This window comes from Solenopsis invicta, chromosome 4 (genome assembly GCF_016802725.1).
Source record: "Solenopsis invicta isolate M01_SB chromosome 4, UNIL_Sinv_3.0, whole genome shotgun sequence".
Taxonomy (NCBI): Eukaryota; Metazoa; Arthropoda; class Insecta; order Hymenoptera; family Formicidae; genus Solenopsis; species Solenopsis invicta.
In genome coordinates this window covers 20,527,489-20,554,447 of record NC_052667.1, presented here as the reverse complement: position 1 = coordinate 20,554,447, position 26,959 = coordinate 20,527,489, and the positions used below count along the sequence as shown (strand labels likewise).

The 26,959-nt window shown below is 29.3% G+C and overlaps 1 protein-coding gene across 1 annotated transcript; it reads left to right on the top strand.

Moving 5' to 3' along the window:
• Positions 1 to 1,299: 1,299 nt before the first annotated feature.
• On the top strand, positions 1,300 to 26,540 carry LOC105202552 (metal transporter CNNM4). Its single transcript, XM_011171128.3, has 14 exons — positions 1,300 to 1,874; positions 13,462 to 13,744; positions 15,599 to 15,754; positions 16,315 to 16,470; positions 16,880 to 17,068; positions 17,172 to 17,345; positions 17,603 to 17,774; positions 18,289 to 18,480; positions 18,569 to 18,715; positions 18,831 to 18,971; positions 19,061 to 19,333; positions 20,548 to 20,783; positions 21,814 to 22,038; positions 23,502 to 26,540. The coding sequence occupies exons 1-14, from the start codon at positions 1,300 to 1,302 to the stop codon at positions 23,667 to 23,669; spliced, it is 3,087 nt and encodes a 1,028-aa protein (XP_011169430.1). The 3' UTR covers positions 23,670 to 26,540.
• The last annotated feature ends 419 nt before the right edge of the window (positions 26,541 to 26,959 follow it).

Below are 26,959 nucleotides of genomic sequence, written 5' to 3'. Positions count from 1 at the left end.
CCAAAAATTCTTAATTTTTATTAAAAACTGCAATTTTAATGTTATCATCCAAGTTTGATTATCCATAGAGATGATAAATAAATTAACAAAAAAATTGTTATTTTGCAACAATATATGTATATCACAGCTTTATAAGTTATGCACACTTATTTATAAAACATTTGTATAATAAAAAATCGACAATTTAATAAAATATTATTCAAATATTTGTGTTAACAATTGCAAATTTTTATTGATAATGTCACATAGCTCTTCAATTATTGCCGCGTCTCCGATGCTTCTTTGGTAGTTACGACAATTTTCCCAGGCGACTATAAATTTGGACATAAAATTTTTAAAAAATCTGGGAGCGTCTCATTTGACCGGGAAGTCCCATTCGAACACAATGTAATATATAGGACTGTCATTCATATCGACCGGTGCTTAGATTTCCTATTATACCACCAATCAGAAAATTTTATATTAAATTAGCTAATCGACAATGTATCCGAATGAGATTCTTTTGTTTGTCCAAGTGAGAATTAATTACACCCACTCATAGCGCAATTTTTTTCTAAGAACAGCCAATTAGAATATGTCATATTGCATTAAAGCCAATTAGAATATGTCATATTGCATTAAAAATTTCGACGCTGTGTAAATTGCCACTATTGTGAAATATCTCTCTATATAAAATTCGGAAACAATCAATGTTTACGCGCGCAAATTATTCCTATGCACTTTTTCATCCCGTCATCAGATTTGCAATTGCGAAATTTTGCGGACTTATCCATGCGCGATGCACGACTCTCCTTTCGAAACGGCCTTTAACTTCTAGCGTGAGGGTGAAGTCCGCAATTATTATGATTTCTGTACACAAGACGCGGCAACTTGCCGCGCGTGCGATGAGACGCGACGCAGTAGTCAATCAATCCATCGCTTTTCCGTAAAAGCAACATGTTGATTGGCTACTGCGTCGCATCTCACCGCCGCGTGTCGAGCATTGGTTGCCGCATCCTGTGTGCAGGAAGCATTAAGCCCGTATCAGACTATGCATTGAAAATTGAAGATTGAAGATTAAAGATTGAGCTTTGGCCAATCAAAATAAAAGGAGTTAAAATTTCCTTGTTTTGATTGGTCAAATTTCAATCTTTAATCTTCAATCTCAATCTTCAATGCGTAGTCTGATACGGGCTTTAAAGGGAGCGGGTGAGTGGCGCGTGCGCGCGCAGTTGCGGCGGCGCGTTATAAATACAACTACTGGCCGTCACTGGGAGCCGAGTGAAGTTGTCGGCGGAGTCACGGAGTCACAGTGGTCGTATGATGGCGCAGTATGTCGGCCGTTCGCGATTCGCGCCGGCGACGATTCTTTCGCTATTTGTTCTCGCACACGTTGCCCAGCAAGCGAATGCCGGTGCGTCGACGTTGGGACCATCGTCGTCGTCGTCGGCGACGACGACAGCAGCGATGGGAGCGGTGACGGTCATCGACGACGATGACGACGACGCTGCGGCCCGTCACGACGACGTTCCGCCGCGCGTGGTTCAGTTTGCGGTGAATTCGGCTGCAGTTGAATTCGCGGTGTTGTCGGCACTGCCGCTCGGTGCCAACTCTGCCGACGATCGCCGGGCTTCTCTCATCGAGTTCCTGGGCACCGGTCTCGATCGCGAGTTCGCGTTACGATGGTCCTCTTCGAGCCGCGACTGCCCGCAAAACGCGGGCAACTCTCTGGACGCGGTGTTGGCGTCATCGACGGGCGACCGTGCGATCTACAGATTCCGGACGGCACCGGACGCGAAGGTTACAGTCATCTATTTTTGCTTGAGAAACGACAGCGATGAAAAATGGAGCAACCTCGGCGACCGCGTTTCCATAAACTACCTGGTACAACCAGAGTAAGTAAACTTTGATGGTCTCCTTTCTGTCTAAATATATAAGCTCGCGCCTTTTTCTCTTCTCCCTATTTTTCTTCGTCATCTTCGTCTTTATTTTTTTTCCTTTGGTTCAGTATTTTATCTTTTGTATTTTCTTCATTTCCGTCTTTCTTCTTTTCTTCATTTTATCTTCTCGATTTCCATCCATTTTATTTGTATTAGTTTTATTTTCATAATCTTTATTTTCGTCTTTATTTTCTTTACTTTATTGTCTTTATTTTTCTTTGGTCATTATTTTTCATTATCTTTGTTTTATCAGTTTGCTTTATTATTATTCATCTTTATTCGTTTTATTTTCTTCTCTTGTATAGCTTTATTTTTACTTTGTGCGTATCTTTATCTTTTTATTTCTATTTTGTTCCTTTTTATTTTACTTTTTGCATTTTCTTCAACTTTTTCTTCTTTTTTTTTTTCCGTACGTACACCAATCTGTTTCGTCAGTTTTTCCTACACTTTTGTATTTTCCGTTAATTTCGTCGGTTTTTTCTCTTTGTCCGCATGCCGCGAGTTAGCGGAAACAATTCCTAAAATTGGTGTGTTAGTAGAAGAACGTGCAATTATCAAATAATTATCTAAATTAATCGTCGAGAGAATATGACTAAGAGGGTCTAAAAACAGACATGAAGTAATAGAAAGTATATAAATACTTCGCGCTGGACACTGATATTACAGTAGTATGGTATTAAAGGCCTTGGAAGACTCTTCCTAATTAAGTCGATTATTATTACAATCGCGATGCGTCGAATTGCGCAGAGAGTTTACAAACACTATTAAATACATGTTCTACTTACACCAACCGCTTCCCTACAAACAAGGTAATTCGTGCCCGATCGATTTCTATTCATGGAAGTTTCTTGAAACCTCGAAGAGTCCCCCTCACTCTCTTCCGAAAAAAATTTTCGTAATGATGGAGATCCAGGATCTTGCCATATATTTCAAAGATTGCGGGTTTTTTTTTACATAAACAATACGTAGTATTTACACGAACCTTTTTCATGTAGACAATACAAACGTGTAAAATATATAAACTATTGTAAATTAGATAATGCAGGAAAAAATTAAAATTAAATTCCAAAATTGTTAATATCCGATTTCAATGTGTTAATAATTCAAAAATATATATACAATACCAAATATATAATATTAAAAATTAAAAGTTAAAGGAAATGATCAATATATCAAATTTTTATTATATTACATATCTAATGCAAATCTTCTATGAGCCGTAGGTCATAGTTTACATAGATGACATTATGTAGTTCACACAGTTTACACAGTCATGTAAACTATTTATATTTTACGCGTAAACGCACAACCTTCGGAAGACCTTTGCAAGGCGATAGGGCGGTCGAAACTATCAATTTCCCTACAAACAGCAGCACCAAATTCATTTTTGTGTCGAATCATAATAACCCAGGATTGTAGGCAACATCTTTTAGTGAAAAGTAAAAAAATAAAAATTATTCTAAGTATTTTATTCTAAAATAATATCTGAATGTCTGTTTGTATTAAAAAAATATTTTTGTAAAAGAAAATTGCTTATTTAAAAAAAATGGATTCGGAACAGAATTGAGGCATTAAATTGCATTATGATCAAGACTGAGTCTTTTGAGAAGAACATTATACTTGTACCAAAATATTTAAAAAATGCTTATTTTTTGCGATACTCGATTTTTTCTATTTACTCCTTATTAATAATTACTTATTTTCTATTATGCAAATAATTATACTTTTTGAAGAATTTGAAGTCTTTGTATTTTTTTTCAAAATTTTATGACTAAAATCCTAGAATTATTTTTTTATATGCATTGTAAAATTTATTATAAAAAGTACAATCTCTTTTTAAGCCAAATAACTCTTTTATCCAATTTTTTTATTAATCTTCAGTAATTAAACTATATTACATTTTATTTTGTTTTGAAATGAAATACAGAAATTTGTTTTAGAACCTTGAAAGTATGTTAATGTATTTTTAGAGATTCTTGAATCACTTCAAATACACATAAAAGTAATCAGACTCGAGATACACAGCATTGTTAGGATAAGATGACGTTTATCACATCGTATTGTATAAAGGATTGAATTTAAAAGTATAAGCAAAGCTATAAATGTATACACAGAAAGAACAATTATGCTTAAATATTTAAAAAATTTAGCTAAATATAGATTTAAAAATAATTTTATTGGATCATATATATCAAAATAATTATGACGAATACTCAAGCATGATTAGCAAAAAGTTTTGGCCCTCTTGTAACTAGTTTGATAATCCAACATAATTATTTTGATTTAATATAATTATTTTCAGATCTGTAGCAAACTAAATTTTTAGATATTTAAACAAAACCGTTTTTACGGAGTATATGCATATTTCATTTTGAGTTTGGAATATTCATGCTTTGACGCAAGATATAAATTCTATTTATAATTTTTTTCATTTTTTGAACAGATTTTTGAACGATCGCCAATTGTTCTAACTTTCCTGTGTAGCGTCTTCATTTATTTAAATCTTTTGGAACTTATGTTCATCTATTCTATTCTATCGTGACAAGATTTAAAATGTTATTTCACTGCTACTTTTAAGACATTATAAGGAAGTATTCTAAAATTTCTGCAAATAAATAATTCGTCTTTTGTATAACATTGTAAATTTTTCTATATAATATTCACATTTTGGCAAGACTATTAAGTTCTATTTATAATTTTTTCCGTTTCTCGAAGAGATTTTTGAACGATCGTCAATATCTTAACTTTTTCTGTATAACGTCTCCGTTTATTTAACCTTCGTTTATCTTACGGAATTTGTAGTAATTTTCTTCAAAATATTACTTTCTTTATTATTTATTTTCAAAACGGCGTAGAGCTTATACTATTTATTTGCCAAACTTTTTGGGATTTTCGAGAAATATAATTTCTTTTTATTTGAAAAGGAATGGTCCCAAACTTTTTGTATAAGAAAGAATAAAAAAACAATTTATTTAAAGTAAGTGAGGCCAATAAAAATGAGCAAAGATTTAGACGTTGATATAAATAATATCTCTTTAATTTAGAATTGAACACACATTCAGTTTATAAATTCAGTTAATAAATACAAACGTTTTGACTCTACGGAGTCCTCTTTGGTATTCGCATTATTACGTTTACGTATCCAAATCTTTGCTTGTTCTTATTGGCCTTACTTCAATTAAATTGTTTTTAAACTTATACGAATGACTTTATATTAACGTGAAAAAATATAAAATCTTCTTTAAAGAAATTGATAATCTTAAATGATAAATAGATATTATTTATGTGAAAAAATTTTGTATAGTTTTATTTGTATGTATATTTTTATTCAGTAATATTTTTTGTAAGTTTTGAAAAAAAGAAGGTGTTTACTATCAGGGAAAAACAAATAAATCTGGAATTGTCAGGGAATATTTTTTATTCTTGAAAAAAATGGATTTTTATGGGATTTTATTGATACATGAAAAAATATTTTTAAAATTTTACTTTTAAATTTAAATTCTTTTTTCTTTTTGACAAAATTGTTTCTTTTAATCTTTTTTTTTTAATAATGTTGACAATCGATTAGCAATAAATATCGATATTTACATACATTTATATACATTCTTGTGTGATTTGCAAGTTTCTATTTAAAAAATTATGTTATTCTAAATTACCGTTGCGTTTAATCATGTAGTCGAATTCGATTGATCTATAGCCATATTTTAAACAGATCGTTATACGTCATTTATTTCAATTTATTTTTAATACTTTTCTTTCAATATTTAAAACTCAAGTAGCTTTTTTTCGATTGTATGATTAAAAAACATTAAAAGATGTAATAAAATAAAAATATTTCAAAGCTGTATTAAAAAATTCTCTAATCTCACCTGAAATTTTGAATAAAATTCCTAGAAAATCTAGGAATTTTTTTATAAAATTTGAGTGAACAATCTTGAAAAAAATATTGGATAAAAAATCAAGCATGACGCGCGGTAGCAGACATCAAGTACTTATGTTAAAAAAGATGGATGAGCTGCGTGACGTGATTACGCAATCGTCGTGGTGCTTATACGGAATTCTTATGTAAAACAAACTTTAAAACATTTCAAAAACTAAAACCGTAATTAAAAATTTATTGATACTTTCCTGATATAATATTAACGCGTATTTTCAATTGCAACCAGTTCGAATAAAATTGATGCCAAGTCAATCGAAAGATCGAGTCCACGAAAATGTCAATTCAACGATTTCAGATTCTTCAGTCACATCTATGTACATACATATATACGCATATATGGAAAGCGAATTGTTCTTTAAATGATATACCTGTGATGTATCATTTATTTTAATCAAAAAGTCATAAAATGGGCTAAAAAATAAAAAAAGTATTAATACCAAAAAATATATATATAGTTATTAGTACAAATTTCAAATAATATAATTAATATAGTATAGAGGAAAATATAATTAATAGATTATGTGCAAACGTAGTAAGAAAGCACTAAGATTCTAAAACCTTTTTAAAACATGAAAATATATACGCGAAGTACATGCAAAATTTAAGTATCAGCATTATTAAATAAAAAATTAACTGCTCCAAAATAGATTTAAAAAATAGATTTGAAGTTATCATAGAAAAAATCTTTAAAAAATAATACTTTTAAAGATATAATTAATAGAATTTTATTATTTTTTTTACTTGTGTTACTATATTTCACACAAATTAAGTCATTTGAAATCAAGATAAAATGTATTTCCTTATAAATATTTTTTGCCTATTCCTTGTAAAAATTTTGCTGACAAATAAACTAAAACATAAAAATTTTCTAAAATTGTTCCACGTTTTGGAACATTTTTCTGCAAAATTTCGGCGAAATTTCAGGATAATTTTAACATAATTTCAACGTAATACGAATCAAATTCTTTCTTTCAAATTGAAATTAATTTTAATAAAACTGTTAAAATTATCTTATTGTATTTCACTCTGGAGTCTCATTTTGCAGACTCGTTTTCAAGAAATCTTTTGATGAAATGGAATCGTTTTGTTTAAAAAGTACTCTTGTCAAAACAAGAAAAAGATCACTTAATATTGCGCCTCTTATACTGCATTTTTTTTTTACATACGAAAAATATGGAATTTCCATGTATATCTAGTAGTGTCGCATACTGCTTGCGAATAAACAACTTTCAATTTTTCCGTATTATATACTTTAGTAATATTTTACAACAGTTTCAACGAAATAAATTAGAAAATTTTCATTATTTCTTCAAAGAAATTATCACTAAATTTGCAAAACAATTTTCAGTAAAATTGCTATTTATTTTTACAGAATTTCTATAGTGATTATTCAACAATTTAATTGAAAACTTTTTTGTAATTAAACAAAAATATCAGAGAAATTCAATATTTTCAAAAAAATATTACATTTTCAGAACAATTTTTGGAAAAATTTTAATTTAATTTTGTAGAAATTTTTCAGAATTTTTAATAAACATTCAATAATTTGAATATAAATTGTTTTTAGCAAAAATATCAAAGAAATTTTAATAAACTTTTAGAGAAATTTTAGTTAATTTTCAGAGAAATTTTTTATTGAACTTGCAAAGTGTTAGTTCAATTTCGATAATTTTTTACTATTTTTGCTGAAAAAAATTTATTTCAGTGAAATTGTAGTAAAATTTCAGCAACTTTTCAGTAATTTTGCTGAAATATCACTTTCAGTGAAATTTTAACGAAATTTCAGTAAAATTTTTTTATCAACGTTTAGCGTACATTTTTTTTTGTTTTCTTAACAAGATTTTTTTTCTAATATCAACATCTTCGAATTAAGGAGTTAGAATTTTCTAATACTATTATATTAAAACAGTTATATTGTCTTCTTGAGAAGACTATCATATTCATATTTTTAAGGTAAAGCAAAAATATAGAAGGTGAAGTAAAAATGTAAAAAAAATATTTTGCTTTATGATTATCAAACTCTAAATCAAACTCTAGTTTTTTATATTCTTACATATGAGATAATAATTTTTTATTCGATACTATTTTTCTTATACAATTAACTTTATTTGAATATAATATTTTGATGAAATTTATAGTTATCAAATTCTTTAAAGATTTCATATTCTATGCTTACATGAAACAATGATTCTTGAATTAATACTAAATATTTTTATACAATAACTTGCTTATATAAGGAAACTTTGTGTACTCTTGTAAAAGAAAAAGAATTAAAATTATTTAACACTATTAGTATCGAAACAATCACATTATGCTCTTTAGATGACTATTGTAATATTTAAATAAATCTATTTTACTAAAATTTAAAATTATTGAACTCTTTAAATTACTAATATAATGTTCAAATAAAAATATATTTTTCTGAAATTATGATTATCAAACTTTTTAAAGATTTTATATTTTTGCTTACATACGAGACAATGATTTTTGAATTGATACTAATTTATATACAAAATAACTTGCTTATGTAAAGAAACTTTGTATTATTTCGTCAAGAAAAATACATTCCTTTTCATTCAGTTATAATTTTCATGAATTGAGAGGAATAAAATATCGCATAAGAAATTATAATATCTTTAAACCAAGAATTACAATAATTTAATAATTCTATTTATATCAAAACAATCATAATTGTGCTCTTTAGACGATTATTATAATATTGAAATACAAATATAATATTTTGCTGAAATTTAAGGTCAAATTCTTTCAAGAAGATTTGACACATTTTTGCTTATGTATGAGACAATGATTGTTGATTTGATATTAATTATTTTCCTTGCACTCCCTCGCGCTCAGCACGAGAGCGAAAGTCATATGTATCTACGAAATGTATATATGTATACGAAACGCGTATATACGCACAATTATCTATGTTTGTTCCCACGAATATTACGACGCTGATTTATGAGAAGGCGAATGACTTTGTTCAGCATGCGGACCATTTAAGTATTTCAATAAATCACGCTCATACCGCCTTCTCGTCAGCGGCTGTGTTTACTTGTCCATCAACATTGCAGGGGACTAAACGTGTCAGATTAGGTAATAGAAGACGACGTCGCCTTACGATGAGTAAACGTTAGGGCGTATATATTATCGCTCCCGGCAAGTGGAATGCGCAACTTTAGACGCGCACATTTGGGCTCGCTGAGGAATTCGTCTAACACGCCGTGGCACGACGAAGCGATAACTGCACACGCTATTCGAACGTCAAAACCATTGACCGCACCTCTCTCGCTGCTGGCAGCCGTCCAACGGTCTGCGATTCAATACACAAAACTTGGCCCGCGTTTAATGAGTAAAAATAGAAATTAGTATGTGCGACCTATATATCCCGCTGTTTCCGATAACTCGTCGCACGCGCGCGTCGTCGCCGCGTATACACGCGTATACCGCGTGGTGGAACGCACCGCTTTCTACAGTTATAATAAAATTACGCCGCGCGGTTTCGTTTCTCCTCTGCGCTGCTTCATCGAGCCGAAAAAAATACGAAGTTAAAATAATCGACCTATCGCTTCGTGATTTATGAAAAGGTCGCTTCAGCAAAATCAGCCTTGTTCTGCCTGTTAAAAAACACTTGAATTCTACGCACAGAAAATGCACGTAATGCAAGTTACTTAAATCAGATGAATATTATTGTTTGAAGTATCTCACAAATCTATTGTAAAATCAAAATATATATTCCGAGTAAATTGAATACTTTATTCAGAATATTGAGTAAAAACAAAAATTTTATTTGCTAACTCTTCAAATTTTCTAGAGTAAAAAAGCACTCAAAAATTTATATGTACAGACTTAATTTTCCTTTAGAGTGACGTTTTACCGTACGAAATTTAGGGAGTATTTTTTCGAAAGGGTACAATTTCTTTTTTTAAGTGTTTAACGATAATAAACTTTTCTGACATTTGTGATGAATCTATTTTAAAACTATTGTCAAGTAAATATATTTATTAAACATAACCGTTATTTATAAGTGAAAAATAAATTGAGCAATCGATTTTCATAGCAGTGGAATGAATATTTTGCTACGTTTTATAATTTTTATAATATCTTTTAAAGAAAATTGTTAATGGAAAAAATAATCATTTTTTTAGAGCGCAAAACATGCATGTATAAAAAATGCGTGTAGGTGCATTCTCTCATTTATTTGTATTCAATATTTTATAAAAGTAGTTCGTGCAATATCTAAGACGATTAAACGATTTGTGCTAAGCAAACACGTTTCGCAGTGACGTAATTTTTTATGTTTATCGACCATCTGAAATATCATTATCTCAATATCTCGAGGCGATAGCCTTATTTATGAAAGGGCTCTCGTTACTCTCTACGATTCATTCTGTAGATTAACGAGTTATATTGGTATCTTGGGAGTGCGTCTTGATAACGCTTTATGTGTCACTCGACATATTAGCGTTTATCGACTACTGTTTTTTTTTTTTGCGGATTACGTTTGTACTTAAAATGTCGCGACCACATAATGATGTGCAACGACGACGATGCGATAATAATGTGAAAATGAATTAAAAATGCGAGCTGTGAATCTACGCAGAAAAAAAAACAGGGTTGACAAAATTCTATATTTTTTAAAGTTTACTTCAATGATAAAAACCGGTTTTTACCAGTATTATCCGGAAGAAAACCTGAAAAATTGATCTTATTTTATTAAGCGCAACAAAATATTTTAAAAAGAAAACCTTTTTAAATTGTATTCCACACTATTTGAATTTAATTAACAAAGAAATTTTTAAAATTAAAAATATTAGAGACTTAACCACAAATTTTAGAAATTCAGAAATATTACAGAAATCATCATTATACCGAATTTAAAAAGTATCAGAATGTTATTATTAAAGTGTTGTTTATTAAAAATGTTATTTATTAAAAACAAATGCAATTTTCAAATTTTATTATTTTTACTTCAACACACATACACATATTGTGTAAATAAATGAGCTTTGTCACAATATAGAATAGTAAACAGAGATCAGATTTATATTAATAATAAAAATTTTTAATTTTATTATTATTATATTATTATTATTATTATATTCTCATTGAACTAAAAATTATTATGAACTTCAATAATATTCATATTACAATGTTTTAAAAATTTATTTCACATATTAATTTGAACGGAAATTAATTTTATTATTACAAGTTTTCAATATTACTGGTTGATTCCGTTTTTCTTTAAACTATAATGATTAGTGATGGTTTACCAAAAATAAAACAAAAATATAAATATCTTGTTGCATAAAGTTATATTCAGAGCTGAACATAATTGAAATATTTGTATTTGAAATACTGTATTTGATACAATTTGCATTTTGTATTTCAGCGAAGCACATAAAGGTATTTTATATTTTGTAATATTAAGATTCCCAATATTTTGTATTTCAAATACTTTAATGATATATTTTACCCAATCTTATTCATAACGGTAAATTTATATGATTTCATTATTTGTAATCAAGCAAACAACTTTTATTGGCTTTTTATTGGTCTTCTAGAAAGAAATACGCGATGTCGGAACGTTTATGAGAAATAACTAAAACAAATCAGTTAATTTGTTCCGGTTCTATCTACCTATCAGTTTAATCTTTACTAAATTGATAAAAAATCTTGATTAAATTCTGATTTTTTTTTTCTATGAAATTCAATTACAACTAATAAATACATTTTAAATTTCTTCTGTTTAATCGACTAAAAACCAGCTCAAAATTTCCGCGCGGCTTGTTGTAGCTTAGCTTTGTTGAGAAAGTTTAACATTATATATTATCATAATTAAAAGATCGAATTAAGGGATTAGGCCACAGTAGCGCACGAAGAAAACAGCTTTTGAAGAATTTATGAAATTCAAGAGAGAAAAATTCAAATGAACCACTTTATTACTTATCTTTTATTATTGAAATATTGTTATTATTTTTTTTATAATAAAAAATGGCAGTGATACGTATCCGCTTGTAGAGGCCTTCTATTTTGACATCGTCACACGGGCGGAAAGGTTTCTTTCATAATTTTTTACTTAGACTAAAAATCCAAAGATATTTTAAATCTAGATGTTTTTCTATGGAAGTACGTACGAAAATCTCTTTTTTTCGTTTTTTGCAAAAATGGTGCACAAATAAAAAAATATTTTAGTTTTTGACGAAAAAAATGACGAGAAAATTATTTACATATATAACAAAAAAAGTTTACAATGAAATTAAAATTCCGTACGTACTTCCATCTAGAATATCGTTTTAAAGCTGCAGTTAAAATTTGAAGTAAATCGGTAAAGATTTGACCGAATTATCCTTCCGACTTAAAAAACATGGTTTCGAGAAAAGCGCGTTTAAAGTTTCAATTAGTGTTTAATGAATTGAACAAAGCTTAATTGGCTATTACAAAGCTTTTCCTACTTATGTAACATTTTGTACCTTATTTCTAAGACCTTAAATTATTATTTAAGCCAAAAAAAAATTTTTTGAAGTTTTTAAAATTCTGCTGTGGCCTAACACCATAAAAATATTTGGTATGCCAAAGAAATATTTGTATTTCAAACAGAAAATTCGGAAGCATTTTGTATTTTATATTACAAATTGAAAGGTAAAAGGTTAAAAGTATTTTGTATTTTGTAATTCATTGATACCGAGATGCCAGTATTTTTGTATTTCAAATATTATACTTAAATGATGTATTTTGCTCAGCCTTGACTATATTAATATATTTTAATATTATGTATTAGTTAGCTTGTTAGGTTTTGCCAGTTTATTTCCATTGGATAAGTTCAGGATGATAAAAACCGGATTTTATCTTGGGTTTTGCCACCCACTGGATTTTTCTGGCCAATTCTGGAAAAAAAAGAACATTCTTATGAAACATATGTTAACATTGTAGTTGAATATTTCGTAGCAATTATCTTTTTTCACGGAAAAGTGTAATAGTTTACGTTGCACAGCGATTTTATATTGCAAACCGCACTACTAGGGAAATAAAGAAGAGAAAAATATAAACAAAACAGTTTTAGGAAGAAATAAACATGTAAAATGATCTAATATTACAATAATTATTATTGTTTAAACTATGTATCGTAATTTGCAAAAGAAAATTGTGTAAATTTTATTCTTTTTTTTTTTTAATTTGTTTTCAATAGAGTTTATATAGAAAGAAGAATGTATGAACTATTGGTTTTTATTTCTCTAAATATCTAAGCAGATGATGTTTCAGTATTAATACAATGCAATGTTTAGTTTCCAAGAAGTAAGTATGTGCCACTTTAGGAGAGCTACCACTATTGGCGACTTTCCTCTATAATCGTCATTATTTTCTGTGATGATTTACTTATTTATAATTTTTCAATTCCTTTCTTGAATAAATTAACTAGCTTTGATTCGAAATATGTAGATAAGGCTATTCGAATGTTACTTGATATTACAAAGCTTTCTTCCTTGTAAAGAGTGCTCCCATCCTTCTAATATATATTTATAGAAAACAATGAATTGTTGAATAGAATATATTAGTTTTAATTCAATACTAATGTTTTATTCTATGCATTATTTCCAGAAAATATTTTCGTGCGCGACGCGGTAATTTGTTAGATGATGACTCCAAAACTTCCTCACTGGATAGTCCTTATACGGACATACATATCGAAGGGTTACGAATAGACAAGGCCAAGAAAGAACCCAGTCACGACAATAAGGGTATTCCTCATATCCTGGCCGGAACTGAGGCGACAATTCGGTTATTTGGCACCGGTATTACGAAGGACACCTTGATCACCTTCACCGACGTGTCGGCGGAAAGGGGTGCTGTTTGCGACAAAATTAAAAGTAACGAGTTTCCGGTGAGTATCGCCATTTGAGTCGCTCGAGGAAAGAGAAAAAGAGAAAATCTTCTCTTGAAATTTACTTTCAAAATAATGGTGGTTGTGGAGGACATGGATTTCAAAGAATTTTACTAGAGTAATTCCGTTATTTACGCCGCACGAAAATTTATACCATAGAAGCTAGAAAAAAAAAAGTAGTAGGAGTAAAGGTAATTTGCTTGCAGCAATTTTTTATGTTATATGAATATTGTGTTATAATTTCAGTTTTTTTTTTTTACTTTTAATGTAATTATAAACGAAACCATCATGAGTTGAGTGAATTTGCCATTATTTTGTGTAGTGGAGCGATGCATTATAATCTATGTAAAATGATTACTCTCTCCGTAGGAAGTGTAAAAAGCTTAGTGGTTATTAATATGATACATAAGTGCAGAGAAGCAGTAAAACATGGAGTATACTAAAATAGAAGTGTACAGCTTCTGCATCCTTTATGTAGCTTGATAGTTCCATTCATAAATGACCATACATTCCACTCTTTCCTAAAAGTGTTTTTTATAAATATAAGAAAATAAATATTTCGTTTAAAAAATTTTTTTGTAAGTAGTAGATAGTGTAATGTTTTATTGATGTAACTTATTTATCTTGTACATAGTAAATAATATTGATAAATTTAGTTTTTGATAAGTACGGCAATACCGGAGGTACCCTATAATTTTAGTAAAGTCTAATAAAATTTAACCAAACTATTTTGTTTTTAATAGAGGAGAAGAAGGTAATATGGCATCGATTTTCATTTTATTGAATAACTTTTTTTGTTAATACCATTAAATAATATTTTATATTGAAATTTGAACAATTATATTCTTTAAAGTGTTGTTTAACAAATTTTAGACTCAAAATAATGCAATATTTATTACTAAAGACGTGATTTAAATGTAACGCATTGCATAGTCAGTGGAAAAGAAAATGGTGGTAATACGGCTAGCCCAAAAATAAATTTAAAAAATTAGTTTAGTTTAAAAAACTCACAGTATTTTGTAAAATTATACATTTTTAATTTTTCATCGTTTAGAATTTTCCTGATTTGTAATTTTCTCATGTGCGAAAACATTAGAAATATTAGAGATATCATTTTACTTTTGTTTAACATTTATCTTTAATGTTTCTGAACGCAGTTCTGTAGAGTGACGAACAATTTTTCAAAGAAATATTTTGATATAAAAATTTTGCTTATGCCATATTAACAAATTATCTATATTAACAAATAAGTATTATTGTTTTACTTTGAATAATTCAAAATGTGTACAGTCGAATAAAAAATTAAATAAAAAAAGAAAACGTTTGAGTGTATACATATGAAGAAGTTTCGAAGTGCTCAAAATTAAAAATACCTTAATACTGTTGTCAACTATTCCATATTAGCACCATTAAAAAACGGCAGACTACTAAACGAATAAGTCCATAAGTAATCATTAGAATTGGCCACCTAATAACGAAGATAATACGAGTAGCCATAAATAGCCATAATACCTCCTTCTTCTCTATTAATTATAGTAATCGTGAGATAACGTGGATTTCGAAGAATTTTATTATATTTTACTAAAATTGTAATAAAATTCTTTGAAATTCGTGTTGTCTAACGATTACTATGACTTTAAGAATAAGTTCTAAGAAATAATTCTTTCAGTGTACGCGAAAAATCCCAAACAGAACATCGAGTCACAATAATGTCGAAATGGCATCAAAGTGAATCATGATTGGTCGAAAAGTGACTTAATGATCATTTTACTATCACTTTGACATCATTTTAAAGTCGTGATGATTCTCTGTTCTGCTTGGGATGATATAAAAAGCTATATTGTAACATTTAAGGTGGAAAACGTGGAGAAAACTACGGCGATCATTCGCGTAGTACTTCCTCTGGGATCGTCGTTTTACGTATGCGCAAAACGGCCTTTGTACGAAAAAGAGAGATTGCAGAAGGACGACATACTATTTAGACACCAAGGCACCGCGCTGTACAGCACTGTGAGCACATTTTCAGTTCTCACCACATCTCAATTTTATTTACACACAGAAAATTAATTCTACTGCTAAGAACAAGGAACTAAATCTAAAAATATACTTAATTTATTTTTCTTCTTTTAAGTAATAATTGTTTCTTTAGCAAAGAATATTTTCTTGATAATAGGCTTAAAATATCATAAATTTAAATACTCATTTTCATGTAATCATAAGAGAATGGATAACAATTTATATTCTCTTTTTAAGATTATTATAAAATTTTATCGAAGAAAAGTCAGAATAATAAGCTAATCGAATTTTTATTTTAACTTAATTATTAAATTATCAAAATAATGAAATTCAAAATATATTTTGAATAAATTTAATGCTTATGATAAACATGATGAGTTTGCGAATATATAAATTTACGAAATAATTGAAACAAATAATATTTACTTAATTCAAGTAATTTGTAGTATGGCATTTTTCTGTGTGTAGACGAATAGTCACAAGGTTATAAAGTTTAATATAAAATTTCGTGTTATTCAGAGTAGACACAATTATTTATAGTTCGGGACTTTCAGATCAGCACATATGAGAAATTACTACCGCTCTGGCTCACTATCTTGATCATTCTCGTTTGTCTCAGTTTGTCCGCACTTTTCTCCGGTCTCAATCTCGGTTTAATGGCGATAGATAGGACCGAATTGAAAATACTCGTCAACACTGGTACGGAAAAAGTAAGAATAAGCAAAAATTTTCTTACATTTTCAGGGTGTTTGCTATCGAAAAAACCTGAAATTTTCAGGGAACTTATTTTTTATTCTTCAAAATTGATTTTTATAGAATTTTATTAGTACTTTTTGCAGTTTTATTTTTAAATTCTGTCTTTCTCACAATTTTTTTTTTTTCTTATAATGCAAAATTGATTAAAGTAAGTATAGTATAGCCACATACTTTTTAGAACAACTCGCAAGTTTTTATCGAAAAATTAGTTGGAAAATGGCATTAACAAATTATAAATTTTAAATAACATTTCTGATCAATCCGGAAATTTTTCTGTTTTTACATAATTTGAGTAAACACTCTGATCCTATCTACGCATTTTCATTTATCTTCTTTCACTTACGCTGTATAACTTCGTTGTAGGAGAAAAAGTATGCGAGAACTATTCAGCCGGTAAGAAATCATGGAAATTACCTTTTGTGTTCGATTTTGTTTTCCAACGTTCTTGTCAATTCGATATTCACAATATTGCTGGATGAATTGACATCCGGGATCATCGCCGTTATCTGTTCAACGTTAGCTATTGTGATTTTTGGAGAAATTTCACCACAGGTATGTTTTCTGAATTGAATATGCATTTTCCATACGCTTTCCGGTTCATTCGTATAATTTTGAATTGTAGCTTGAAACTATAATTTACATGTACATGTTGCAGGCTATTTGCAGCAGACATGGATTATGTGTTGGTGCAAAAACTATCTATCTGACTAAATTGACAATGCTAATTACTTTTCCATTAAGTTATCCAATCAGCAAGTTACTTGATGTTATTCTTGGTGAAGAAATTGGGAATGTGTATAATCGAGAACGATTGAAAGAGCTGATCAAGGTAAGGAAATGACTGTATAATAATTAAATTGAATTAGAATGCTTCGCGGAATTGTTAGGAAATAGCTTATATTAACACCGATTTCCGATATTTAACTGTAGTTCCTTTATATAATCAATTACAATTATCCAAGTTTATTTATAACAAGTGTCAACAATTGCAAATATCTTGCACGTGAAAAAATTTTATTAAAAATATTTATGAAATGCATGAATACTTGAAATTGATATATTAATACTATACAGGAACCTTTCTAGGTAACGACCGGGTACAACGATTTAGAGAAAGATGAAGTAAATATAATTGCAGGAGCATTAGAACTGCGGAAAAAGACCGTAGTAGATGTAATGACCAGAATCGAAGATGTATACATGTTGAACTACAATGCTATTCTAGATTTTGAAACTGTGTCTGAGATTATGAAATCAGGTATGATTAATATTGAGAGAATTTTTTCAAGGGAATTTTAATGATATTCGCGTTTCTTATTAATCGCTTGTAAATATTATATAATTAATTGTTAAAGATTAATTTTATTATATTGATTTATTAAAAATAAATCTCAGAGAGGTGGACATTTTGCCTTATAAGATCCTGATAATATAGTTCAATAATGATGATTATTTAATAATTATTTAATAATGTTACAATAATTTATTAAACGTTAATTTTATATGATTTTAAATAGTGCATTGAAATAACTACTCATTGCGCACCGTTTACCGCGCCCGATTCATATTCGCCGCCTTATTTTCCATTATATTGACAATTTCACAAGTCTTAAAGTCTTATATTAATTTATTAAAGATAAATTTCATAGGTTTAATAATGATGGTCATTTAATAAACTATTTAATAGTCATTTATTAATGATTGTAGATTTTCCCATTAATTTTGAATTAACGGAAATTTAAAGGATTAAATTATGCATTTTATTTTTTTAGGATTTTCACGTATACCAGTATACCAAAATGTAAGAACGAACATAATATCCATGTTATATATCAAAGATCTCGCTTTTGTCGATCCTGATGATAACATGCCTCTAAAAACGCTCTGCCAATATTATCGAAACCCATGTAATTTTATTTTCGAAGATGTTACACTGGATATAATGTTTAAGCAATTCAAAGAAGGTTTGTACAATACAACTTCTTTTAAATTTCCTCTTTTCCAGATAGATTTCATGAAAATTAGTAATAACAATGACGCGTGTATTTTCAGGTCACAAAGGCCATATGGCTCTTGTGCAAAGAGTTAACAACGAAGGCGAGGGCGATCCGTTTTACGAGGTGATTGGTTTGGTAACATTGGAAGATGTTATTGAAGAATTAATTCAGGCTGAGATTATTGATGAGACAGATGTGTTCAGTAGGTTTTGTTCTATTGCTTATTCGCGCTTAAAAAAATTCAAAAATTCTTTTGAGTTAACATGTCAAATTCACATGTAAGGTGTTCGATATTAAAAATACGTTAATTCTTGCAGCGGATAATAGAAGTAAACGCAAAAGGCAGGTGCGTCAGAATATGCCAACAGACTTTACATTATTCACGGAAAAAAAGGAAAACCAACGAATTCATATTTCGCCGCAATTAACGATGGCGATGTTTCAATACTTATCAACAAGTAAGTAACATTGCACGGATTGCAAAACGTTCGAAGATATATCTTGTGTGGTATTTGATTTGTAATTGTATCGTGTTTGATTCTTGCAGCTGTGGACACGTTTAAACCCGACGTTATATCAGAAACGATTCTGCGACGTTTACTGAAACAAGATATTATTTATCACGTTAAAGTGAAGTCGCGTGAAAAAGTCAAAACCGATCCGGCCGCGATAATTTATCAACAAGGCAAAGCGGTCGATTACTTCGTGCTAATTTTAGAAGGTCGCGTCGAAGTGACAGTGGGAAAAGAGAACATGATGTTCGAGACCGGCCCTTTCACATATTTTGGATCGCAAGCTCTTACCGCTAATATCGGAATAGGTAAGAACGAGATACTAATGCTATTTGCCCACCATACAAAAGTACATATAATTAAATTAAAGGAGGTATGATTGAAAAATCAAATGCTTTAATCTGTTTAACAATTATATAGAATATTATTTAAAGCGAAACTAATATGATATTAAAATTTCAAATCAATTGACCATGTAGTTTCTAAGAAAATAAAGTTCCAAGTTATAATTTTATACCTGACATTTTATGATACATGCATCGAACAACTGATATATTACATTACGTTTCTTTTATAATACTTTGCTATACATAAAAATTATATAAATATAGCAAATCTTTTATATCTTATTAAAATTTAACTCTATTCATCATGCAGTTTTTCAGTACAACTAAAAAGTTGATGAAAGTATATTTATGAACTAAAGATAACTTTTGATAATTTAAAGAAAATTTAACTGTTGAAAAGATAATTTAGAAAATTATTACAAAGATATTTATTAAAAACTAAACTGTAGTAAGATTCAAAATAAGTATTAAAATATGCTATCGATAATATATTGTAAGCATTGAAACATTGTAGCTCAACTATTTAATTGTACAGTTATATTCGACATTTTAATTAATGCAAAGTTAAGAAAATTATGCACATAAATAGAACGTAAAATCTTATTGATGATTATCAAAAACTGTTCATCAACTTAATTTTATGCAGTTGAAACCAATAATAATTTTATGGAATCCAAAACTTGTTAAAATTTCAATAATTAATAGGTTCTCAATAATATCTCAATAAGCTGCTTTTTGCTGAGATCTGCTATCGATCATACCTTCTTAGTTAAAAATATTATTTACTTATTTTTAGTACTTCGTAAGTTCCCAGGAATCTTTTATGAACGTAAAATTTATTCAAAATACAACCTTAGCTAAAAGTATTAGGCATATAATTTTATTTTTCCACACTTGTTAAAAATCAAATTTACTGCACCTCAAAAACTATAAAAAACATATTGTTTTACTTGCTCTGGAGTCAAAATCAGCCCATTTTATCCAACGTTATTTGTGATATTTTAAAATTATTATCAAGAAAATATGTTTTGTTAAAGATAACCGTTACTTAAAAGGAGAAAATTAATCACATATTAAAGTATATCGAGTAAGCTTTTCATAGCAATAGAACTGATATTTTTCTATGTGCATGTAAACGAAACTTTTGCCTGAACGATATGCTTTTTTGTTTTTAGCTGAATCGCCTACGAATGCAAATCCACAGACAGTCGGAAGCATTCAGTCTGTCAATTTGGATTCTATGCTGCGTCATACCTTTATCCCGGATTACACAGTGCGCGCAGTGACTGAGGTGTTCTACGTGAAAGTCAAGAGATCCCTGTATCTTGCCGCAAAGCGCGCTACACTTTTAGAAAGAAGTCAAAAGGATCCGCTGCCTAGTCAGGATCAATTCGACGACGAAGTGGAGAAGGTTGCAATTTGTCACATAAGCTATTAAGGCTTCTAACTCTTCAACCAAAAACTCCGCATTGACAGTGGCGACGTAGTATTACGAAAAAAATTAAAACTAATAGACGTGAAACGCTGCACGTTGCCAATGAAATGTTGTCGTGCATGTCATTTCGTTATTATGTGTTTTATTGTGAAAATGTACCTTATCTCGTATTTACCAAAATCGTAAAAAATGAGCCGCAAGTAAAATTTCTTTGAATTTTATACGTAAAAGTATATTTTTCACTCTTTTTTTCAATAGCTGTCTGTGTGTTTTCTTGTCTGAATAGGCTTCACTTTACGTGCATTTTACGACTATTTACTGACTATTAGGCAAAAAAAGAGGAAAGTCAAGGCCTATTTTTATAAGTATTTTAAAGCAACTTTATTATTCTATTTTATTCAAATTCTCGTTATACATGCCACGGATTAAACGTTCACATGTTATTTTTTGTTTATGACGTCACGACTTCAATATAACCGCGCGAGGAGTCAGGAGCTTTAAGATCACTGTATCAGTGTACAAGTAAAATAACTTAGGTTTATTTGCACCAATGTATATTAACTTTTATCTCGAAAATTTATTTTTATTTCTTTTTACTTTTAAGAAAAAAGTATACAGAAATAAATATACGGAAGAATACAAACAGGCCTTAATATTGAGCTGGAACAAAAATTAATAGCATTTTTTAAAATAAAACTCAAAAACAAATATTTAGATATTTGCAGATAGACTTACTCGATCACATAAGTGCCGCTATGCACTTTTGTTCCGACCCAATATAATTATTGTATATTTTCAAATAAAAATGATGTATTAATCAAATCTGAAATCAGATCTAAATAATATCGATTAATTTGCAGTTTATTATTTTGAAGACTAATTATTTTAAAATTTTTCTTAAATAACCACTGAAGATTATTCATTGACTGGTGCAGTAATCCTATAAATTGTCACAAAACTTTTGCCAAGTTTGAACGAAATGACCGATGGTTTTATCAATTTGCAGTTGCTGCATTCTCTGGAGGAAGATGATCGCAGTGTACCTGAATCTCCAATATTACCCACAGACAGATTGACTGATAGTGAAAAGGGAAAAGACTCCGTTGTACATTCGCCCATACGCAGTGTAACAGCGCCAACGTCTCCGCTCCCAGTCAGCGCTAGTCCGATCACGAATTCGAAGTTCATCTCGCCGCGAAACGATGGGAAAGTCAGGAATTCATCAGCCAAGGTTTCTACATATCTTACATTCTTGAGCTGTTCTTCAATTTTTTTACCAGTTTTTTTCCAATTTTTTTAAATATAAAAACTGATCAAATTTTGGAAATAAGTTTGATTTTAAATTTTAAAACAACAGTTATATTTAAATAATTAGCCATATAGCAGTATGTTTTAACGTTCCTATAGGCGTATTCTGTAACTCTTTAGCGACAATTCGATATCGTTACGCAGCTTTTCTATCATATATAATATCTGCGCAACGACGCTGTAACGATACCGAATTGTCGCTAAAGAGTTACAGAATAGCCCTACTGGGACATGCCCCCATGTACTATTAAAGTAGTTTTATATATATTACAGGGTGTCCCAAAAAGGTCGGGATACTTAAATATCTCGGGAAATATAAGTTTTACAGAAAAATGCTTCAGACAAAAGTTATATGGTTTAGAAATATCAATTTACTGATCCTATCACTTTGACCTTGGGTTGCGTAGCCAAGGTCAGGTCAAGGTTACATTGATTTTCTTAAATAGAACACTATTTTTGATTCCAGAATCTAATAACTGGTGTCAAAAGCTTTCCAAAACCCTACAAGAAAGTTTATTTTCATTGAATACTTTCCGAGTTGTAAGGCTTGAAAGCTACAGTGTATTGTAACTTTAAAGCGTAATAATTCGGAAAGTACTTAACGAAAATAAACTTATTTATAGAGTTTTGAAAAGTTCTCGAAATTGACTACAAGAAAATGCAATAAGATATATTAAAGTATCGGTACTTTTTATTAGGGTGTTCCATTTAAGAAAATTAATGTAACTTTAATCTGACCTTGGCTACGCAACTCAAGGTCAAACTGATAGGAGTCAGTAAATAGATATTATCAAACCATATAACTTTTGTCTGAAACACTTTTCTGTAAAACTTACATTCTCCGATATATTTAAGTGTCCCGACCTTTTTGGGATAACCTGTATATATATACACACATACTAGGCAACAAAATTATCGCAACTTTGTTAAAAATTATCGTACTTGAAAATTTTTTTTTTATTTTAAAGCTTAAAGTCTCTACTTTAAGATGCATTTGGCCAATTTTAAATTTTTGCTTTTCTCCTTTTGCCGTTTCTTTACTTTTAATACGCGCTGCGATAATTTTGTGTTGTCTAATATGTGTGTGTGTGTGTGTGTGTGCGTGTGCGCGCACGTGTGTGTGTATACATATATAATACACATATAGTAATTATTTTTTGCATCACTGCAAAATCAGTATTTAACAAGAAATTTTAATAAAAGTTATTTTAAAATATTTTTTGTTAAATACTGATTTTGCGCTGAGGTGAAAAATAATAATTATAATAATACTTTCCTTTTTTATGCTGGAAACCTCAATGTATTCCAAATCCAGCTACAAAATTAGGTTCTAATACGATAATTATTTTCTTTCAACTTCTGACATATCAAATGTGTGTATTCAAGGTACAAACGAGTCCAGTGGAGATTCAAGCTAAGCGTGATTCGCTAAGTGCGTTAGATACGGACGTTCTCGCTCGTCAGTCCGATGTGATGCGAATGTCACCCGTTAAGAAGAAGGTGAACAGCGACGAGGAACGAATAAATCTCTTGCCTAAACAAGATAATTCTTAACGGTTGCAGAATGGCCGACGGCACTCGGCATTGTCGGCGAAATCGGTAACGTCGTTAAGAGCGTCGGGCAACACAGAGCGGAACATGCTGGCATGACACATTTTGCTACTGTGACACTAGATACTTCACGAATTACTTAGGTACTTATCGCGAGAGAGAAGGCACTTTATATTTTTAGCGATTGGCTCAGAGGCTGTACCCGACCTCGGCTTTCGTGAATCACTAAGTTTCGTAGGTATCAAAAGTCACTTTCTATCGATAGTTTGCAACAAGAAAATAAAATCATAATTGATTGCTAATAGCGTTTCATAGATTATAAATGATAAAATCGAGATATACTCACAGGTAAAGACTATCTGTTTAAAGCTTATCTAATGTCGTGCACGAAGAGAAAAACAGAAAGTAAGGATTTATTCAGTAACATGTTGATTTTCTTCTTATTTCATTTTAACAGAAAAAAATCGCTTCCATTTTACGATTGCAAACATATCGATGACTGCTCTTTTTTTAAGGTATCTTTTTATATATTTCTATATTTTCACATAGGACGCGCGTGCATCATACATAACATCTATCACAATGCTAATTTACCATTTGATTAAATGATAGCGAACGCGAGTACAGTTGCGGGTACAGTTTTTAGCTAATTAAGAGAAAAGTGGTAGAAACTACGCTGCAATAATGCCTTGACATTATTTTGAATATATTTTAGTACGAAAGATTCATTATAGAACCAAAGTAAAATATATGAGATCAACCATACGATCGAAGATACTATCGTCATATATACATATATATTAGAAAACAGTACAAACGCGAGGAAAAAATTTGAAAAAGGTTTATAATATACGTTATTCGAAGGTTGATTCGAAAAAAAGGGAAATTTTAATTGTCTTTTTGTTTTTTTTTGTTTTTTTTTTCTTTTTTTTTTTTTTTTAGTTGTATGCGAATCTAAACGTACACAATAGTTTGAAATGGCCCAGTTAGCGAGTACCAGCGAAGAAGTGACTCGGTACATAATTGATATAATTATTTAGATTTAGACTTTTATTATGTGCCTTAAAAAAAAATTCTCTATATAGAAATTACCGTTATGTGCTTGTACTGATTTTACTAAGGGTATTCTTCTAGCTACTTTTTTTTTCTTAAGAAAACCGAAGTTTGATATATTAGTTACATTCCTGTTATAATTAACGTGCAGTCGCGTACTTATATCATTTTTCTTGCGTTCATTAATTTAAATTGAGAGGAAATAAGCAGGGGACATGTACTGTTTTTCTTCGATATCATTTAGATTAAGAAAAGTTTTATTTTTTTTTTTTTTACTTAATTTGTATTTGATCTTTCCTTAACAACAATTTAATCATTCTGATTAACAAACGTAATATTGTAATTAAGCTATAAAAATCTATATATATAAACTATATATAAATGTAAATAGGAAACACAAGATTATTTTTTTCTTAATGAACTTTAAATAACTATACATATATTAGGTACTTAATTTGCGAATTGATGACTGATTTATTACCTTAAAATATTTTATTTTATGAAAATGGAAAATTAAATTCTTATTAAAGAAAAAGAATTGTTTAAGAATAGATTTTTTCTAGTGTAGTACTTTTTTCGAACATTCGGAGTATAAAATCTAAAATATAAAAATTGTCTCTTATTATACTATTGTCTGATATTTTTATGTCGTAATTTTATATTTGCCTTTAGTTATTATTATTGTGAAACTTTCTTATTCAGTAACATTGTTAATACTTTTTCAGAAATCTAATTTCCTTAAAACTGTTATTCTCTGTTTTATAAATCATGAGGCAAATGTACAATATAATTTATATTGTTATTAATTGAGTACTTATGATGTACATTAAATACATCAATGTGATGTAACAACTACACTGTAATTATTAGGCGTAAAGCGCTAAAATGCGAGCCTTTCTTTGTATCTACATGAAGTGATTCTATATTAGCAGACATGAATAAATATAAATGCAGGAAGATCAAATTAAAAAATTAAAAGACAGAAGCCAACTTTGAATACGTCTGCACAATCTACGTCTGCTAATCGTGGATCACCTCCACAGTGAAATATTTTACCATTCGAAACAGCTGGTTTCGGATTCTGTAGAATGTATCGAGTTAGAAAATGGTTACCTGACATTGTTCCCCGTAGATTATTGCGATCGAAGTACTTACAAAAAGGGAAATCAATAAGAGAAGAACTGCGATGAATATTATTAATATTTTGTACTGAGTCTAAACGGAAATATGTGTAGAAAAGAAATATATTACACCTGATTAAAAAAAAAAAGAAAAACAGCATTCTATTGCAGGATAAATAGGTTTAGATACAACAAACTGTTATATATAGATGAAGTTACAGCGTGGAAGATAAATATAAACGTGACATTTTTTACAGATATGATTTACACAGTATATGTAATATAACGAATGTTATGTTAATATGTATGTTCCTCATTTCGCATCTATATTTATTGAGATTTGTCATGTCTGTCATTTTTTAAAATAATGATTCTACAATCATTATTTAGTAAGTTTACACTTACTGCCATACATTTAGCATGTTATTGATCGTTAGATCCCCTGTTTAATACTTGTTCGTTTCCAAAGCATGAAAATTATATTGCCAATGCAATTACTAGGATACTAAAGAATAATTATGTTTACGAGTATACTCCAAAAATATCAGAGCTAGTAACACAGCGAGAGTTAAGAGGCGAAAGGATTCTTGTGTAGAGGAATATGTAATTTTCGAAAGTAACAAAGAGAGCCGATCTGAAGTGTGACAAAGTTTTATATGAAAGAATATTTATCACAATAAATATGTTCTTCCTTAAATTATATTATTTTTATAAAATGTATACATAAATTAAATATCTCATTTATCACATCATTGATCATTTGCATGATTCTCTTTTACTTCTCACGTTTTTTACATTTTCATCTCATATAAGAATTATAACTACAAAATCTTCAACAACTTCATGTATCTTTTTTGTACTATTTTATATATATCTATACTTATGTAATTATGGATATATATAAAATGTTTTATATGTATGTATGTGAGAGTGTATATATATATATATATATATATATATATATATATATATATATAATCTTTTCTTGAAAGACAATATGTGATCAGCAACAAGAGAAAAATTCTAAATGATGAAACAAGATAAAAATCAAGAGTAATAAAATTGCGATTATGTTTTTTAACACAATTAAATAAAGAAAAGGATTAGAGAACATTTATA